This window comes from Chaetura pelagica, unplaced genomic scaffold (assembly GCF_000747805.2).
Source record: "Chaetura pelagica isolate M959 unplaced genomic scaffold, ChaPel_1.0 scaffold112, whole genome shotgun sequence".
NCBI classification, from domain to species: Eukaryota; Metazoa; Chordata; class Aves; order Apodiformes; family Apodidae; genus Chaetura; species Chaetura pelagica.
Window position 1 is genome coordinate 2,912,047 of NW_009952798.1, and position 17,330 is coordinate 2,929,376.

A 17,330-nucleotide genomic window follows, 5' to 3' on the forward strand; every position below is an offset into this window, starting at 1 on the left:
AAAGGCTTGGGGGGCTGGGGGGGGGTCCCGTGTTCCTCTCTCCGGGAAGAAAAGGTTACGAAGGGCAGCGGGGGTTTTGCCGGGATGGGGGTGGGTGTATCTCCCCGTGCCTCCCCGGACGGGTTCTGGCGGACGGGGTTCAAAGTTTGGCGCATAAAAATCGTTCCTGCGTGCGTTTCAGTACTGCTTTCCCCCCCCTCCCCCGGAGGAGCTGGGCAAATAAAGCCTTTGCCCTGCAGGCATCGGCGTGTGGGACGGCTCCTTGTGGGAGCGACCCTGCGCAGCTTTCCTGCTCCCGGGCGTGTCACACTTGCTGTCTCCAGCCTGCTGTCACATAAACCCCACCGTGCTGCCTCCTTCCAGTGATAAAGTGTCAGCCTTCGGGCCCAAGCTAGCTCTGCTGGCTTCTCAGACGTGGTGAATTCACCCTGACCGGGCTGGAAGGAGCCGTCGGGGTCTGGGATCCTGGGGTGATGCTTTGCTGATGTACAGGATGCTTAGGCATTTCGGGCTCTTTCCGTTTAAATGCTGCTCAAGCTCTGGTTTTTGCTGGTCTCTCTGCCTTAGTAGACTCAGTATTTACAAGGTGGGAGTGTCGGTTTTCTAGCAAGAGAGGTTTAAGATCCACCGGGTTTGACCGTAGGGGTCTGGTTAAAGCTGTGAGTTAAGGATGAGCAGAAATTGAAGTGCAGGGAGTCTGGACGTAATTCAGGCTTTTGGGGATCCTGGGGTATCTTTTGTCTTCCTTAGCAGACAAGCCAAGCAAGGAAAACCCCTTCAGGGTTCAGACTCCTGAAGGTTCCAGCCTCACTCCACAGCAGCTGTTCCACAGGTGTCAGAAAAGGGAAACTTGCTGTGCTCTTTTTCATGTGCTTGTGCCCTGCACAAAGGGCCCCCCTGCCTGTTTGTGTGCTCCACGTTTTCCTTCTGCACCCAGGGACCCGTTGCTGGTGGGCTGGAAAAAAAAGAAGCAGCAAAAGGGGCTTCTCTGAGCGTCCCTCGCAGGACAGAGGCTCTTCCAGGCAGCCCGAGGGTTTTATTTACCCTCGGTGGTCGCTCCACGCTCTGCCTTTGTTGGGAACAGCCTGGTGGCTGTGCCGAGGAGGGGGTTTGCTGTGGGAAGGAGGTGGATGGGGCTTTTTCTCCGGGAAGACTGGCACTGGGCAGCCGGACACACATTGTCAGCCCTTTGTCGGGGGGAGGGGGGGGGGTTTCCTCTCGGCAGCACCTTTTATTCTAGCCTGGTGAAGCTGGAAGTGTCAGCGGTCTGGCTCACTTTTTGGCTGTGTTCATCTTCCTGGCTGTGTTTTTTTTAAAAAATTATTTTTAAATTGGTGTAAATGGGAGTAAAGTTTGGCTGGGGAGCGTTGGCTTCGCTTGAATTGTGGGTGATTTGTGTCCTTTCGCCTCTTTCTGGGGGGCTTTGATTGATGGAGGGGAGGCTGAGGCCGTTGGGTTTCCTCCCTGCTGTTGCTTGATCCTCCAGTACATTTGCAAGTGATGGACACCCGGATTCAAGTCCCCAGGATTGTTTAGAAAACACCAGGAACGAGATACCCATCTTATCCCGAAGCAGAAAGGAAGTGGTAGCATCACTGGGGGTGCTGGGGGGCACCTTTGCTGCAGGCCCTGCTGCTGCTGTGGCTTCTTCTCGTGTCACCCAGGGCTTCTGTAAAAAAAAAATAAGATAAAAACAGTTGACACTGTGACTTTTTCAGGCAGCTGCTTTGCTGGTGAATGAGGCTGTAATGGTGTTTTTCTCCCCTGGCTGAAATGACACCCAGCATTTTAAACTGAAGGGGCTGTTGTTGAGCAGGCACCTCTTTTAAGAACAAGTTTGGTAAATAGGGGATTAAAACCACTGCTCTAGGTACAAATGGTTTTCCTTTCTCTTGGAAAAGCAACATCCAGGCTGGAAAAGCCCTGGAGCAAGTCCCTGGTATTTGTTGGTGGATACTCATTTAAGGCCAGTTGTGTTTTCCTGTGGACACAGTGTGAATTGCCAAACTGGGAGCTGTTGTGGGGGATGCAGGATGTAAACAGCACGTGTATTTGTGAGCGGAAAAGTTGCTTTTCCAGCCCTGGTCACAGGAAGGGAGGGCACGGTCCCGGAGAAGAGACATGGGTGGGATGGTTGCTAAGTTAGCACATCTGCTTGGCCTGAATAATTGCTGCTATTGGTCTGGCCATATTAATAACAAGATTTAAGAACTTTAAATGTTGGTGTGTTGTTTTTTTTTAATAAATAGCAGGTAATAAAAGCATAAATGCTGCTTGGAAGGACTGAGGATTTTAATTGCATGCTTAGGTGGGTTTCCCCCTGCTGTGGTAGCAATTTTTATGCTTCAGGTTCTGTATAAAACTTGAGCTTTGTATAAAGGTTCTGTATAAAACTTTTGTCTATTGTATGATGGGTCAGTCTGAGTTTTTTTATTCGTGGGGTGATGTTTTATCCCTGGCTTAGCCTCCCTGCTTCCCTGCAGCACCTGCCCTCTGCAGGCTGAGGGTTGCAGGAGGGTTGATGCAGGACTGCTTGGGGGGGAGTTTTGCTACAGGGGTATTTTGTAGTCCTCTTACTGGGGAGTGACACGATGATTTTAACGTATCCAGAGCAGGAGTATTTCTAGGAGGCATCAGAGAAGCTCCTAGTTTATCTCCTCTGGGTTGTGAGAGAGCTTTAATTCCATAGTTCCTCTGGGATGTGATACCAGCCCCCTTGGACTTTGGGGCAGTAAAAGCTATAATGGGTGGGAATTTGGGTGGGCAGGGGGGGTCAATTTATTATTTTGTTTGTTGTTGGTTTTTGTGGGGAAAATGAGAGGCAGGAATTAAGATTTTTCTACACTTAAAATGCTAGAAGTGCATTGGAGGGTGCTTGAGCAAAATGCAAATGGAAGGGGGTGGAGGTACATAGGTATATAAATCTATATGAATAGAGATGTGTCCGTATCTCTTCAGCTCTTAATTTGGGAATGCATCTTGTATTTCTACTTACAGGCACCTTTGAATCCTTAGACTGCCTTAAATTGAATGTTTTGATGGGAAAACTATGGTTGAGAAGGGTATTTCAGTAACAACACACTTTTGGAATTCAGATAATCCCCATCAAGATTCAACCCCTGTGATTTATGTCCAGTGTTTGTGTTTTGTTTTGTTTTTAATAAAAATCTACCAGGCAGATGCTGAACTTCAGTGTTTACAGCAGAGTCTCTCTTTAAGTTGTATTATCTGCTGCTTTCTGAGCAGGATAGATGTGGTCCAGGCATAAAGATCTCAGGTTTTTAGTTTTTATTTATGTATTTATTTATTTATTTTTAAAGAATAATAGTAGTGACAATAATACTAGAACTTCTGAATCACATATACAGTCCCCAATTTGATGTACAGTCATGTACAGTCACCAATTTGATGTCCTGTAATTGGTTTGTATGTTTCTGAGACTCCTTCCTCGATTACTGTAGCTGTGTTTAAAAATTTCAGATTGTATCTGTGTTGTCATCTGCTTAAAAAGGAATGTATAATTTATTACCCAAATAATTGACTTATTTAAAGAATAAGGCAACACTGCAAATTGATTGTTTAGTAATTAAAAAACCTGATGGTCGTTCTGCAGGAGAAGCATCTAAATGTTAAACTTGGGTACCTATTATTTGTCTATAATGTTCTCTGTTTGCCTTCCATAATCAGTACAATGTCTGAGTTTGTAAGGGGGAGAGTTACCCTGAGTTTGGTCTTGTACATTTTAAGTTGCTTTTTAAATAGCTTTGTTATATTTCTTTTTCTGGGTAAACCCTTCTGAAATTTTTCTTTTTTTGAATGGAATTCCAAAAAGTGACATTCCTCACTTAATGTCCTTTGTTTTGTTGTTTTGATTGGTTTTTTTTATTCTTACCTGTAGAAAAAGAACTTCCAGTAAGTTGTTATTTATTTCTAGAGACCCCATAATTGGAAAAATATTTCAACTGTTGGGCTCATGATCTGGCAATTAAACACATCATGAGCTCTCCTTGCTGTTTGTGTGTGGGGAGCAGACTTGGGGTTCCTGCTGCAGTGTGGTGAGTTGTCTTGACTGAGGTTTGCAGACTGGGGAAGTTGTTGCTTTGGGCTCTTCCCTGTGGATGTGTTAGGCTGTGGGAGTTGGCAGTGAAGTTTTTCCACTGTGATTTTCACGACTTGAGTGTTGTGGGATTTTTTGTTGTTTAATTCTGCAGAATTCAAAGCAACTTTGCAGCACAGCCTAAGTTTGATACCAGTTGATTTTGAGTTAGCTGTAGTTTTGTTGATCAAAATATCCTTCCCTTGTCAAGTGAAATGCATCCCTTTTTGTTTCGCTTGTTGGCTTTGTCTGGTAGTTCACTCAAGAAAGCACCCTAATTTCAAACTTGCATTTAAAAAGTGGTTTTGGTTTAAATCCAGTTCATTTTCCCCAGTGGCAGGAGGAGTGGAAGTATGGGATCCACTGTCTGTATTTGCTGAGCCTAAATACAACCGGAGCTGATGGGAAGGGACATACAAGCTTTTGATTGCTTAGAAACTGTCTTGTGTTGGGGGTGTTGATACATGTTGTGTGTACATGGTGGTATACATGTGGTGTTGTGTGTACATGGAGGGACAGACAGGCACACGAGGGAGAAATATTGATGCCAGTGCATTTGCTAGTATATGTAGTATATCACATCTCAGATGAGTAATAAATGACATTTCAACCAGTGACGTAGGTTTCAATTTGTTTAACTTCCAGAATCTTAAAACATTATTAAATATATCTTTGAGATAAACAAATCTCAGGGTTTTTTTTTTTCTAACTTGGCTCTTTTCCACTTTGCCTTTGAGGTGTGGTTTTGGTGTGGTTTTGTTGTTTTTTTTTTTTAAATCTATACTTCTGATGGGAGTGTTTCATCGTTTATCATTGATTCTGAAGTGTGTCCTCACAAAAATGTCATCTCTGTGTTTATTGGGAGAAGGAGTCAACATCTGTGCTGTTCTCTTTTTGTGTCCTAGATGATTGGAGCCCTTGTCCTCGCTGTTGGAATTTATGCAGAAGTTGAAAGACAGAAGTACAAGACTCTAGAAAGTGCCTTTCTAGCCCCAGCAATTATTTTAATACTTTTGGGCATTATCATGTTCCTGGTGTCTTTTGTGGGTGTTCTGGCTTCTTTAAGAGACAATTTGTGCCTTCTTAAAGCAGTAAGTGTTGGGTTGTTGGTTTTTCTTGTTCTTCATTTTTAGGGCTCATGGTTTTTGCTTTTGAGTGTCACCTGAATTCAGACTCACAACTATGTCTGCCTTGAAATATATTAAAGTGGCTGCTTTGATGTTAATTAAATCTGAAGGTGCTGCAGGGCAGAGGTCCCCTAACCATGCTCTGGTTAGGGAGCAGCTTGTCTTGCTGGTGGTGGGACAAGCAAGGATCAGACCCTGGCGTTGACAAACCCAGCTTTCCAATAGCTGAGGACTTCATGGAAAACACGCAGGAATGTGGATTATTATCAGCCAGCATGGATCTTGTGCAAACTCAGCTGTTGACACACCATTTGACACCAGCCTGGCACCTCCGTGCCTGCTCCGGCCGCGCCACAGGCACGTGCCCTGCTCAGGGGAGCTGTACTGGAGGAGGGGAAATCATTCTGCCTCCTTGGAAAAGGTCAAGTCTGGATGCAGCTTCTCCCCGTTGATATGAGGGGATTTCCTACAGCTATGAACCTGCTTGCTGGGGTGCAGAGATGAGCTGTGGTTTCTGGTAGTTCTCCAGATACTTCTGGTTTCAACGCAGAGGACGCTGCTCTGCTGGAGAAATGTGTCTTAAGAGTATTAGCTGGTAGCAGCACAGGGCTTTGAGAGAAGTGTCCTCCTCAGGGGGGAAGTGAAAAGGACAAAGTTTTTCTCTCCAGTACCTCTGAGAGGGCAAATTTTAGGGAAATTCCTCTGGTTGCAGATGGAAGTTGCACATAGAACTAATACATGAAGTGTGAGAACGTAAATTTCACCTTCATGTCAGTTCAGTTTAAATAAATGCTAAATAGTTAGGTTAGTTAGTTAGCTTAGTTACCTAAGATGTTAGGTAGGACAAAGCAAGAGGTAATGGTGGATTTTGAAATTAGGCTGGAATTTCCTTGGGAGGCTGTCCTTGGGCAGTAGTGGCTTCCTTCATTCTGAGCGTGGTCATGTGTCCTCATCTGATGCCAAGGACATTTTCTGTTCCCCTTGTGGCAGCAAACCCAGCAGGGTATTTAATTGAGGGAAGGCCCTGATGTTTCATCCTCAGGCTGATTGCAGATTTAGCAGGAGAAAAGGCATCTGTCCGGTGAGTTTGTTACACTGATACTGGGATTGAGAGCACAAAAATTAAACCAACTTTCAGGGAGGAGCATTAGAGATTATTTTCAGATGAGAGATCCTAAGAGTTATTTCCTGATGAAGTTTGCTTTTAAGAAGCAGAGCTAAATTCACAGGCCAGCCATCTTTTATTCCTCAAGAGCCTTTTGGGCTGTAAAGACACTTCTCAAGTGTTTGATAAAAAGGTAACTTTGCAGTTACCTCGTGGTGTTGCGATGGTTTTCTTCGTGTAACTCACATTTTGAATGTGCTTTGATGAGCAGTCACAGATGCAGACAATGTGGTTGTGTGCATTTGTGAGCTTGCTTATGTACGCACAGGTAAATGAATAGAGAGCTAGCAGATACAATTTTTCTTACCACTGAGCCTATTAAGTGCAATTAGTGCCCATCCTGCAGCCTGCGTGCTCAGCTGGCTGGGTTATGCAGTGCAGCTCAGTTCCCTCTTCTGAAGCAGCACACTGGAAGGTTCCCAGCCCAGAATATTCCTGTAACACTGGCAGCATAATAGAAGGTGCTTTGGATTATTTTCAAGCACTGCTTTTCCTGGGAAATCAGAGCTAGAGAGTTAAGTGCTGTCTTTGTAGGAAGCATAAAAACACAACGTTTGCTGTGGTTTGTAGGAGTCCATTAATGTGATGCTCTGGGATGCTGCTATGGAGAGAAGTATCTTGGCTTGATGAATGCATCTTTTGCTTTTGAGTCCATTCAAAGCAGAAAAATAATGTTTGCCAGTTGGGCAAAGCCCAGAATGACTCAAGTGAGGTTAAAAAAAAAGGCTTTTTGGTGACACAAGTGGTTTTATAAGAACAGAACCATAATTTTCTATCTTTAAAGTGGCATCTCACAGGCAGAAAGCTAAATGTGTTGGTAACTGAATGTTACAGACTTGAGGACACTAATTGAGAGAGTAATCAGGGTTTGCTCTGTTTAAGGTCTCACTTGCAATTGTTTTCCTGCAGTTCATGTACATCCTTGGTATCTGCTTGTTGATTGAGCTGACTGGTGGAGTGGTGGCCCTCATCTTCAGGAACCAGGTGAGCTGCTTGTGTTGAGGTTTTCATCACCAAGAACCTTACTCACAGTCCATGGTGTTATGGCTATGCTACTGAGCCAACAGAAGGCATTAAAATTGTCTCCTGAGCATGAACTTCTGGAGTCTGAAGGCAGGTCCAGACTTTTTGGGGCCTTTCAGGCTTGGGGATGGGTGGGATTTGCCATCCGTTCTGGACATGAATTGCAGATGAAAGAATTTGGAGAAAACCTGGTAATTAAGAATGTGCCCTGCAGGCAAAATGAATCAGTTTTCTTTCCTGAAAGCAGCACTTCAGGACATGGTTTATTTGGCATGATGGTGTTGGGTTGGTGGTTGGACTTTATAATCTTAGAGGTCTTTTCCAACCCTAATGATTCTAGGATTCCAGCTCTTCATGTATTAAAGTGCTTTCTTCTCATTTGCTTTCTGGGTCTCAGACTACTAGTTTGGGAAGTTCCCAGCTGAATTTGGAAACTCTTGTTAGTTTTTTTGGTGGCCAAAATGTTTTACCTGACCTAAGGAACAGCTCTTCCCTGCCTACATCCATGAACAACATCATTAATTTCTGTTGGAGATCCTGTCATTTACAAGCATTCTATAACTGTGCAAACCCCTTTATTTTTCTAAACAGAAACCAGCTTTTCCTGCTGGAGAACTTTTAAAAACATAAATGTGTTCACTATGGCAAGTACTAGATTTCTATGCTTTTTTTTTTTTCCTAATCTGGCAAAGCATGAGCATTAAAAGGAGCTGCTGAATAATAAGAGCTCTTCCTTCCCCATCCCAATCCTACTGATCTCATTTCCACAAAAAGAAGTTGTACATACTTAAGAGTTGCCTTCATTTTTAGAGGCCCCTGTCAGCCACTTCCACAAGTTTTGCCTTGACCTCTTGCAAAGATTTATTCTGAATTTTGGTGGGAGCACCTGGCTCATCTGCAGGGAACAGGTCAGCCTGCCTGGCATGGGAGTGTGGGCATCCCAGGATGGGGAGAATGTGGCTGGTAGATGATGAAGCAGATGCCCAAGGTGGTATTTGCTGAGAGGGTGAGGAAGGGTTGCTGTTGGCTTTCCAACAAAGGAAACATATTGCTGGGTTTTGTGCACCAAGTGTCTTCACAGCATGTGTGTTGGGTGTCTGAGAAGATGAGGATGATATAGGGAGGAGAAGGAAATATTTAATAAAAGCTTAGGGTAATAGCCTCCATTTAAATGCTGATTATTTTGCATGTCTCACTGTTTTTTCCCTTTTTTTCCTCTGCAAGGATTTAGCTTGGACCCATTTAGCAGCTGGGGTGAAGGGAAAGTTGTTACATCCTGGTTATGTTCAGTCTGCATTTTTGCTGTGATGGTGCTGGATGTCGAAAACTAAATATATGTGTGTGTATATATATATTTGTCTCATCTTCTGAACTTCAAAACCATTTTGTTGATGTTATTTCTAATGTGCCAAGCTGAGGAGATACTGCTTTATATCTGCCACCACTCCTCTCCTCTGTTTCTCAAAACCATGACTGTAAAATATACAGATATGAGATCTTTCCACTTCTTTTGCTAAGGTGGAGTTAAACTCTTTTATCTGGCATTTATGGATTCCTTGGAGAGTAAAATGGTGGAAACAAAATTAAAGGAAAAATAAAATCCATGGAGGCTGGTGAGCAGGGAAGGAGTCAGCTCTTGCCAGCCAGGGAGTGGTGCAGACCCTGGTGCCAAGACCTGCCACCCAACCTGGCTGTTCTGTCACCCAGGGGATGCTGGGGACCCCCAGTGCCCAGGGGAAGGAATCCTGCCTTCCTCTTCTCAGCCTGGGGGCCAAAGGGACCATCTCTGGGAGATGCTTGGAGAGTCTCAGAGAAGCAGCACCTCTCTGGAGAGGTGTCACACTGTCAGCAGGTCTCAGCACAGGACCTGCTGTGAGGCTGCTTCCTGAGAAGGGATGGGATGATGAATTTTTACCTGGAATTTGTTTCTTCTTTAAAAACAAATAAAACAGCCTTTCCTCTTGTGCTCATCAGTTACACTTGTTGCTTCAGCCCTTTCTTTTGATTTTGTTTTGGTGTGTTTAACCCATGACTCCTGTTTTATTTCCTCCTCCCAGACAATCAACTTTTTGAACGATAATATAAGAAGAGGAATTGAGAATTACTACGATGATTTAGACTTCAAGAACATCATGGATTCTGTTCAAAAGCAGGTTTGGTTTGTTATTTTTTATTTTCTGGGACCATTTCAGTGCCAAAGTGTGGCAGGTCCTTGACCACAGTTTTTCCAGTGATACGACAGTCACATTCTCACTGATGAGGGGGATGAGATCTCCTTTGTCATCTACTGTGGTGTCACTGTGGGCAGGGCTTCTCCAGCATCCCAGCTGGCATTTGAGGCCCCCTAAATCACCACAAGAACTGGGGGCAAAACAGAGCCTATGCCTTAGTAGGTGTGACTGGGATGCTGAAGGCCAGACCCTGCAAACATTTATGCTTCTGCCAGTTTCCACAGCTGGATTCAGGCAAATTCAGCCTCAATTCCACCCAAGTTCTTACCCTGAGTGTTTCTACTGGCTGGTCCGAAACATTCAAAAGCATCTTGTTAACAGGAGGCACTGGATCAAGAGAAACCAGATGGTAATTAGCCTGTTGGAACATTCCAAGCTCTTTCACAAGGTGGTTATGCAAAGGAAATGGCCGTGGAAGGGGATGTATCTCTAATTAAAACTCAGAAACTGTGTTGAGCCCAGCTGAGCATGACTTCATGGCATGTGTTGACTCATGGCCTTCATTTTTTTTTTTAAAGGCTGGTGTCTTGAGCTGTTTATTGGGTTATTGCAGAGTTCTGCCATGCAGCTCAGAGGCTGCAGAAGAAGCAGAAAACATTCAGAAATGTGATGTCAGGGCCCGTGTGGTGTCAGTGACCGTGCCAAATAGTGATTAAAAAAATTTAAAATGAACTTAGGAAGTGATATGTCTATTTTATGATGTTGTTATGGAGATGGCAGCCTGCTTGTGGAAACAAAGTTCAGCATGGAAAGTCTGTCAGAAGCAAACCATCCTGAGGAAATTTTGTCATTAGACTTCATGATGCTTTTAAGTTTCCATGCACTGCCCTGAATGATGTAGTGAATGTGCATTTTAGTGGTTAAATAAACTGCTCCTTTCCCCTTCGTTTCATATACAAAGTGAATATTTGTATAAAGTCAGTGTAAACTTAACAGTGTTTGTTTGCCAGATCTTAGTTCTAGTGAATTACACCCAGAACATTTTGGTGGGGTTTCTTTCATGCCCCCTAGCAACGCTTCTGTCTTTTAGAGTCTTTTAGAAGTGTAGCCACCATCCTTAAAAGGAATGAAGAAGTATATTACAACTTGAGATGGAGTGAATGTAAAAATGTTGCTTAATGATGCCCTGACCTGAACAAATAGTTTTCCAAGTCGTTAAAGATGGGTGGTGGAGCTTTGTGCTGAGTACTTTGCTCTGCCACCCTGGGTAGTAGAATCATAGAATGGAATCATAGAATCATCAAGGTTGGAAGAGACCTCCAAGATCATTGAGTCCAGCCATAATCCATCTACCACAACCACTCGACTATATCTTGAAGAGACACATCTAAATGCTTCTTGAACAGCTCCAGGGATGGTGACTCTACTGCCTCCCTGGGCAGCCTGTTCCAATGCCTCACCACTCTTTCAGTAAAGACATTTTTCCTAATATCCAACCTAAACCTTCCCTGGCACAACTGAAACCCATTTCCTCTTGTCCTTTACCTAGTTACTTGGGAGAAGAGACCAACACCAGCCTCTCTACAACCTCCCTTCAGGTAGTTGTTGAGAGTGATAAGATCTCCCCTGAGCCTTCTCTTCTTCAGACTTAGCAACCTCAGTTCCCTCAGCCTCTTCTCATAGGACGTGCCCTCCAAACCCCTCATCAGCCTCCTTGCTCTTCTCTGGACACACTCCAGGACCTCAATGTCTTTCTTATACTGTGGTGCCCACCCAGAATTGAACACAATACTCAAGCTGTGGCCTCACCAGGGCCGAGTACAGGGGCACGATCACTTCCCTGCTCCTGCTGGACACGCTGGTTTTGATGCAGGCCAAGATGCTGTTGGCCTTCTTGACCACCTGGGCACAAATGAGTGGCTCAGAATCTATAATTCTTTTCAGTTGTATCACATACATTCATATGTGCCTTGCATGACATGACATAATGCTGGGTAGCTCAACGCTCTTGAAATTGCTTTATTGTGACTTCATCTTCTAGTTATTAGAAGAGTTTCTCTTCAGATACGATTTTTATTTTTACTTTGCCTTTTGTGTTTCCTTTTGGTTTTGTTTATTTGTTTGTTTGTTGTTGTTTTTTTTTTTCCTCCCAGTTTAAATGCTGTGGTGGGGAAGATTACAGAGACTGGTCCCAAAACGTGTACCACAGCTGTACAGCTCCAGGACCGCTGGCCTGCGGCGTCCCCTACACGTGCTGCATCACAAATAAGGTAAGTCACAACATGTCAGTGTCTCCCTTGAGAAGGTCCCTTCCTTGAGAAGGGATGGGGGGGGAAGAAGCAAAGGAAAACAGGCCGTTCCTGAAAACAGGATCTGTGGGTCTTGACAGCTTGACAAGGAGAAAGTCATTGGTTGGATGCTGGTCTCTGTTACCGCCCCACTCTGCAGAGCTCAAAATGCAGAAGGGATCTTGGGAGCTTCTCTAACCTCATGGCTTGCCTGGACCTGGGCTGCTTAACCTGAAGATTTGCTGGTGTTTTCCCCAGGGTTTGCTTCTCCTGCCTCACCAGGAAGCCTGGGCCCTGATTGCTTCTGTGGGTGGGGGTTGGAAATTAAAATGTTGTCAGTTAAAAACCAAACAGATCAACCCTGTCATCCAGAAAAATCCAGAGGTGTGGGCAGATGGCCTCAGGGTCCAGCTGCTGCTCTGCCCTCAACCACCCTTGAAGCCCACCTGCCTTGCCCCCCTGCAAAATCCTCCTGTCAGCTGGAGTCTGGACCAGTTGCTCAGTCTACAGTGGACTGGTATAAACTGGTGCTGGCAGCAGGAGGCACAGGCATCAAGTGCCGTGTAAATGCGTTTGATATAAATGTCAGCAGTTTTAATCCATCACCCTTCTTTTGAGGAATGGATATAATGCTGAATCTGATAAAGAAGCAGTCTGCAATTCAAGCAACACAATTTTAAGTTTAATTGAATATGGGCAACCCCTGCCTTTGGTGGGTTTTGGTCTTTGGTCTGAGCAGGAGACAGAATTTGAGTATGGGCAGCCACAGCAGAGCTCGTGATGGAAAACCTCCTGGTGCCTGAATGTGCTGCCCTTTCAATGCTTGCCTCCAGCATGGCTGTTTAATTGAAAGAAAAAGGGCAAATAAATGCAGTAATTGAGTCAGTAATCCTGCTTAGGTGTTGCTGAGATATGTGTATCATCTGAAGGTGTTTATTACGTGCGCTTGCACGTTTTTTGTGTATGAGAAGGAGTCTGTTTAAATCTCTGCTGAGCTGAGATTTATTCTTGGAAACCAAAGCTAAACAGTTATGCTTTTTAAGTCTAAGGTGTTTAAGAACAAGAAAGTGGTGTGTGTGAAAATAGTATCCTGCTGATCCACAGCTGCACTGGGCTGAAGAGCTCAGGGTCTTGCCCTCAGTTCATGGTACAGGAAGGTAGAGCTGTCTAGTGAAGAGCAGCCTGGCTTTTTACTGGTCATTTAAAATAACTGCTTGTTTTTCTGTTGCTCAAGCAAAAGCTTTTCCAAGAGAAAGAGTATATTCTCCACATGCTTCATTGGCAACTGGGGAAGGAGGAGGTTAGAGTGCTTGCAGCCTAAAGGTGGACTGCGAAGGATTAAGCTCAGGGAAATTAATGGAAAGGTGGGGAGGAGCCCCCAGAATAACCAGCAGACTCCAAATTTAAGGGCAGGCTGTTCAGCCAGGTGCTGCAGCACCTCAAGGCTCGTGGCTTTGTCACCCTGGGATGCTGCTGATGTGCCCAAGGGGCAGGTACATTTGTGGGGCAGGATGGCACTGGCACTGTGGCTCTGTGGCCAGCTGCCTTGGGAAGAAACCCAACCAGAAGATGCATACATCTTCTGTGTTTGACAAATGCTTCCAAATACAGGCTGGTTTCTGTCCTGGAAAGCTACAGATACTGCTTGTGATGACTCATTCACTTTGTAGTCATGGAAAACTCCTGTTAATGTTGGAGGTTGGATTCTGATCCTCTGGAAAAAAAACCCTGTGCTGAGATGAGCCAGGCTCATCCTGGGGGGGACTCTGAAGGGACTATTTCCAGGTCAAAATATTTATTAAGTATTTGCAGGGGTGTAGCAGGTAGAAGTTAGTCCCCAGATGCCTATAAACCTGTGTTTCTAATGGATTTGTCCCTGTTTCATAGGTTGCCTTGTGCTGTGGTGTCCTGTTGCCTAACGCTGGGTTTCAGATGGGCTGAAGAGTCTGTGCTCCTTGGGGTGCATATTGGTTTTGCTGGATAGATGTGGTTCAAGTGTCTTGTGTCATGACATGCTGCCAGTACTGATTTCCTAGAACCATGTAGAGCTCTATCTATGTCTTCCCCTGGGGATGGTGGGAAGAAATCGGTGTGGGATGGGCAAGTAACCCCACGTTCTTGCTTTTATATGAGCTGGCTGAACACAAGAAGAGTAAAAAGAATTTTTTTTTTTGGTGATTTTTGTTTTCTGCTGTAGTTCTTATGTGTTGTTTTCTTTTCAGACAGGCATTGTGAACACCATGTGTGGATACAAAACCATTGGCAAAGAGGTAACATGGCCACCATCCACCACACATCCACCATAACCATAACCACACATCCACCTTTCTTGTCAAAGGGCTGTGCTGCTTTGCAGGCTTTTTTTTTTTTTTTGTCAGTTACAAAGTGATGTTTTGCATTCTTAAATCTACCAGACAATTAAATTAATAATTAAAGCAATTTTATCTGGAATAGCTTTCATATATATATATATATAAAAGAAAAAAACCCACCTTGATTGTGGTATCTTTCCTTCCTTGTATCTTCTATAATTCCTTGGTTTTGAGATGCTTGACTTGTTCCTTCCCAGGGCTCACCCCCCTAATTGCACAGTTAATACAAAGAAAGATGCTTCAGTACTTCTTTAAGTGGTGACCTGAGTTGGGGAAAGCTTTTAATACTTAAACCCCAAAGTTTCTCACTGACAGAATCAGTTTCACTAAAGCAAACTCAACTCTTTCTAGGTATGTTATATCCCAGCGGTGCCTGTTGTGTTTTTAAGCCTGTAATAATTATTCCTGGAAGAGGAGCAGGACTTCCCGGGTTGTGCTGGCAGCTTTCTCCTCCCTCAGAGAGCAGGACAGGGCCTCCTCCTCCTCCTGTTTTCCCCTTTGGGAATAGCCCTGGTGACTCCAGAGTGAAGGCTGCTGGGTCAAGGCACTAATTGCAGAGTCATTAAGAAGGGAAATGGGTAATTGGATCTGCAGCAAGTTCTCCACTCCTGGCTTTGGAGTGCTGGTTCAGGGGGCTGCTCTGAAAAGCCTCTCTCCCCAGTTGAGGCCCTTGGCACACAATGCCCACCTTGCCTGTTGATTTTGGGGATTACTGGTTATCTTTACATATGATCTGTCCTCATTTAGATTCCCTGATTTATGGCTTAATCACCTAAACGCTCCAGCCTGGCCCCGAGCACTTAAGCATATGCTTAACTTTACCCCATTCATCTGCTTAGGACCCTCTGCAGCCTCGAGTGCTTTTCTATATGATGGGCTGGGGTCAGGGTGCCAGGTAGCTTGCAGGGCTCAGTCCCAAATCCTCTTGTTCCTGCCTTTTTTAGAGCCTGTTGCAAAGCCCTTGGTCCACAATTTAATGTTTTTCCACTGCAGCTCTTTCAGCTTGGAGGCAGAGGTAAAAGCTACAGAGAGATTTCTCTACTTCCCAAGTGGTGTGAAGCAAGAACTGGATGGATTTTCTTTTTTTTTTTTTTTAATAGAAAAGTAGTTGCAAATTAAAAAAAAGGCTTAAAACAGTGAAAAGCTTGTTTGGGTGTGGAACAATTTAAAGCAGGAGGAAGAGTTAATGATGAGGTCTCTGTTAAATTCAGTGGGATTAAAGAGGTAGGAAGGAGGATCAGATTTGCCTCCTTGAAATTTGAACTGGCCTGTGTTCCTGTGTCATCTGCCAGTGCCTGTTTCATCACCTGCTCTGTTGCTTTGCAGCGACTGAGTGTCCAGGACGTGATCTATGTCCGTGGCTGCACAAATGCAGTGCTCATTTGGTTCATGGACAACTACAGCATCATGGCTGGTGTGCTGCTTGGCATATTGCTGCCTCAGGTGAGAAGGGGGTCTGTGCTTTAGCTGTGGGATGCAAAATGCCATTTAATTACCCCTTTTTAATTTAAATAGAACATAATGCATAAGCTGAGGTGGCATTCTGGTCATTTAGTAGCACTGCTGTGATGTATGGCAGGATTTGATGGGGTAATTTGCTTTTGCTTGGGTTTTTTTGAGTCCTCCTAGCTGCATCCACTAAGACTTTCTAATGCTCCAAGGCACAAGGGTGATAATTTTTTTGCTGTATTAGCTCTTTTCCTAGAACCATAGGATGGTGAAGGTTGGAAGGGACCCTAAAGATCATCAGGTTCCAACCCCCCTGCATGGGCATGGGAACCTCCCACCAGACCACGCCTGCACAAGCCTCATCCAACCTGGCCTTGAATATTCCCAGGGATGGGGCTTCCACAAGAACCTCCCTGGGCAACCTATTCCAGTGCCTTCCTACCCTCATGGTGAAGAATTTCTTCCTGATGTCTAACCTAAATCTCCCCTCTTTTAGTTTAAAAACCATTGCCCCTTGTCCTATCACTGGTGAAAAGTCCTTCCCCAGCTTTCCTGGGGCCTCTTTGGGTACTGGGAGGCCACTATAAGGTCTCCCTGGAGCCTTCTCTTCTCCAGGCTGAGCAGTTCTTCACAAAAATGATCAATTTATACCCCTACATGCCAAAGAAGAGCAAAGTGAGTTTCTGCCTGTCTAGGGACCTCATGCCAGCCCGTGTATCTGACGTATGAACACATCGTTTGTAGACACAGCTGTAGGAAGCTGTAGGTAAGCAGCGTGTGTTCTCTGACTTGAGGTTGCCCCTTCCTTTTGCAGTTCCTGGGTGTGCTGCTGTCCTTGCTGTACATCACTCGGGTGGAAGACATCATCACAGAGCACAAGCTGAGCGAGAGGCTGTTTGAAGAAGCAGAGCAGAGATCTCCTCACGAGTTTGCCGGAGCCGGGTGCTGCATGTGCTACCCGGGGTGACTTGGGAAGCCTCAAATAGGGTTCCAAAAAGCCAGATCCCCTTGTGCTGGCTCTGACAGGCTGCAGGTGTTCAGGAGCCAGCCCAGGGGTGGGGTTGGCAGCAGGTTGATACCTCTGTAGCTTCCTTGCTCTCGGTGTGTTGGCAACCCAAGACACAGCAGGAGGGCTCGGTGAGGCTGCTGTGGTATCGTGAGGCTGCCAGGACCCACTCACTGCTTGTGGATCATTAAATCTTGCTTGGAATGATTGCCAATGGATACGTCGACATGAAAACTGTTGTGGGGAGATTTGAAGGTAGATTTCTAGGAAGAGCTTTTGTGTCCTGAGATGTCATATTTATATGTTTGTCTTTCAGCTGTATTTTCGTACTTTTTCCAAGAAAAAATTCCTTACTGAGCTACATGTGAATATGAAACGTGTTTAATAATTTTTTATGCTAATCTTGATTAATTTACTGACAACAATGGATGTAATGCTGAACACTTCCATTGCTCAGTCTCTTGTGCCTTTTAATAATGGGACAAATGGCAATGTCGAATCAGTCAGGTCATGGTTGGTATATTTTTAATGAAATTTATTACTGCCTGGCTTGTGTGTAAACTTACAGGATGTTTAGTTCTTGTATATACTGCATTTTTCCTCTGTAGTAAATTAATTGATTTTTTTTTTTTT

General features: G+C 44.6%; 1 protein-coding gene across 1 annotated transcript in view; it reads left to right on the forward strand.

Annotated features, from left to right (window-relative positions):
* TSPAN15 (tetraspanin 15) overlaps positions 1-16,658 on the forward strand; it is an 18,624-nt gene extending 1,966 nt beyond the window's left edge. The window contains exons 2-8 of the mRNA XM_009994891.1: positions 5,002-5,187; positions 7,298-7,372; positions 9,469-9,564; positions 11,736-11,852; positions 14,093-14,140; positions 15,569-15,685; positions 16,506-16,658. Coding sequence (XP_009993193.1) covers positions 5,002-5,187; positions 7,298-7,372; positions 9,469-9,564; positions 11,736-11,852; positions 14,093-14,140; positions 15,569-15,685; positions 16,506-16,658 — 792 coding nt within the window. The remainder of the gene's footprint in view (positions 1-5,001; positions 5,188-7,297; positions 7,373-9,468; positions 9,565-11,735; positions 11,853-14,092; positions 14,141-15,568; positions 15,686-16,505) is intronic.
* Positions 16,659-17,330: the final 672 nt, after the last annotated feature.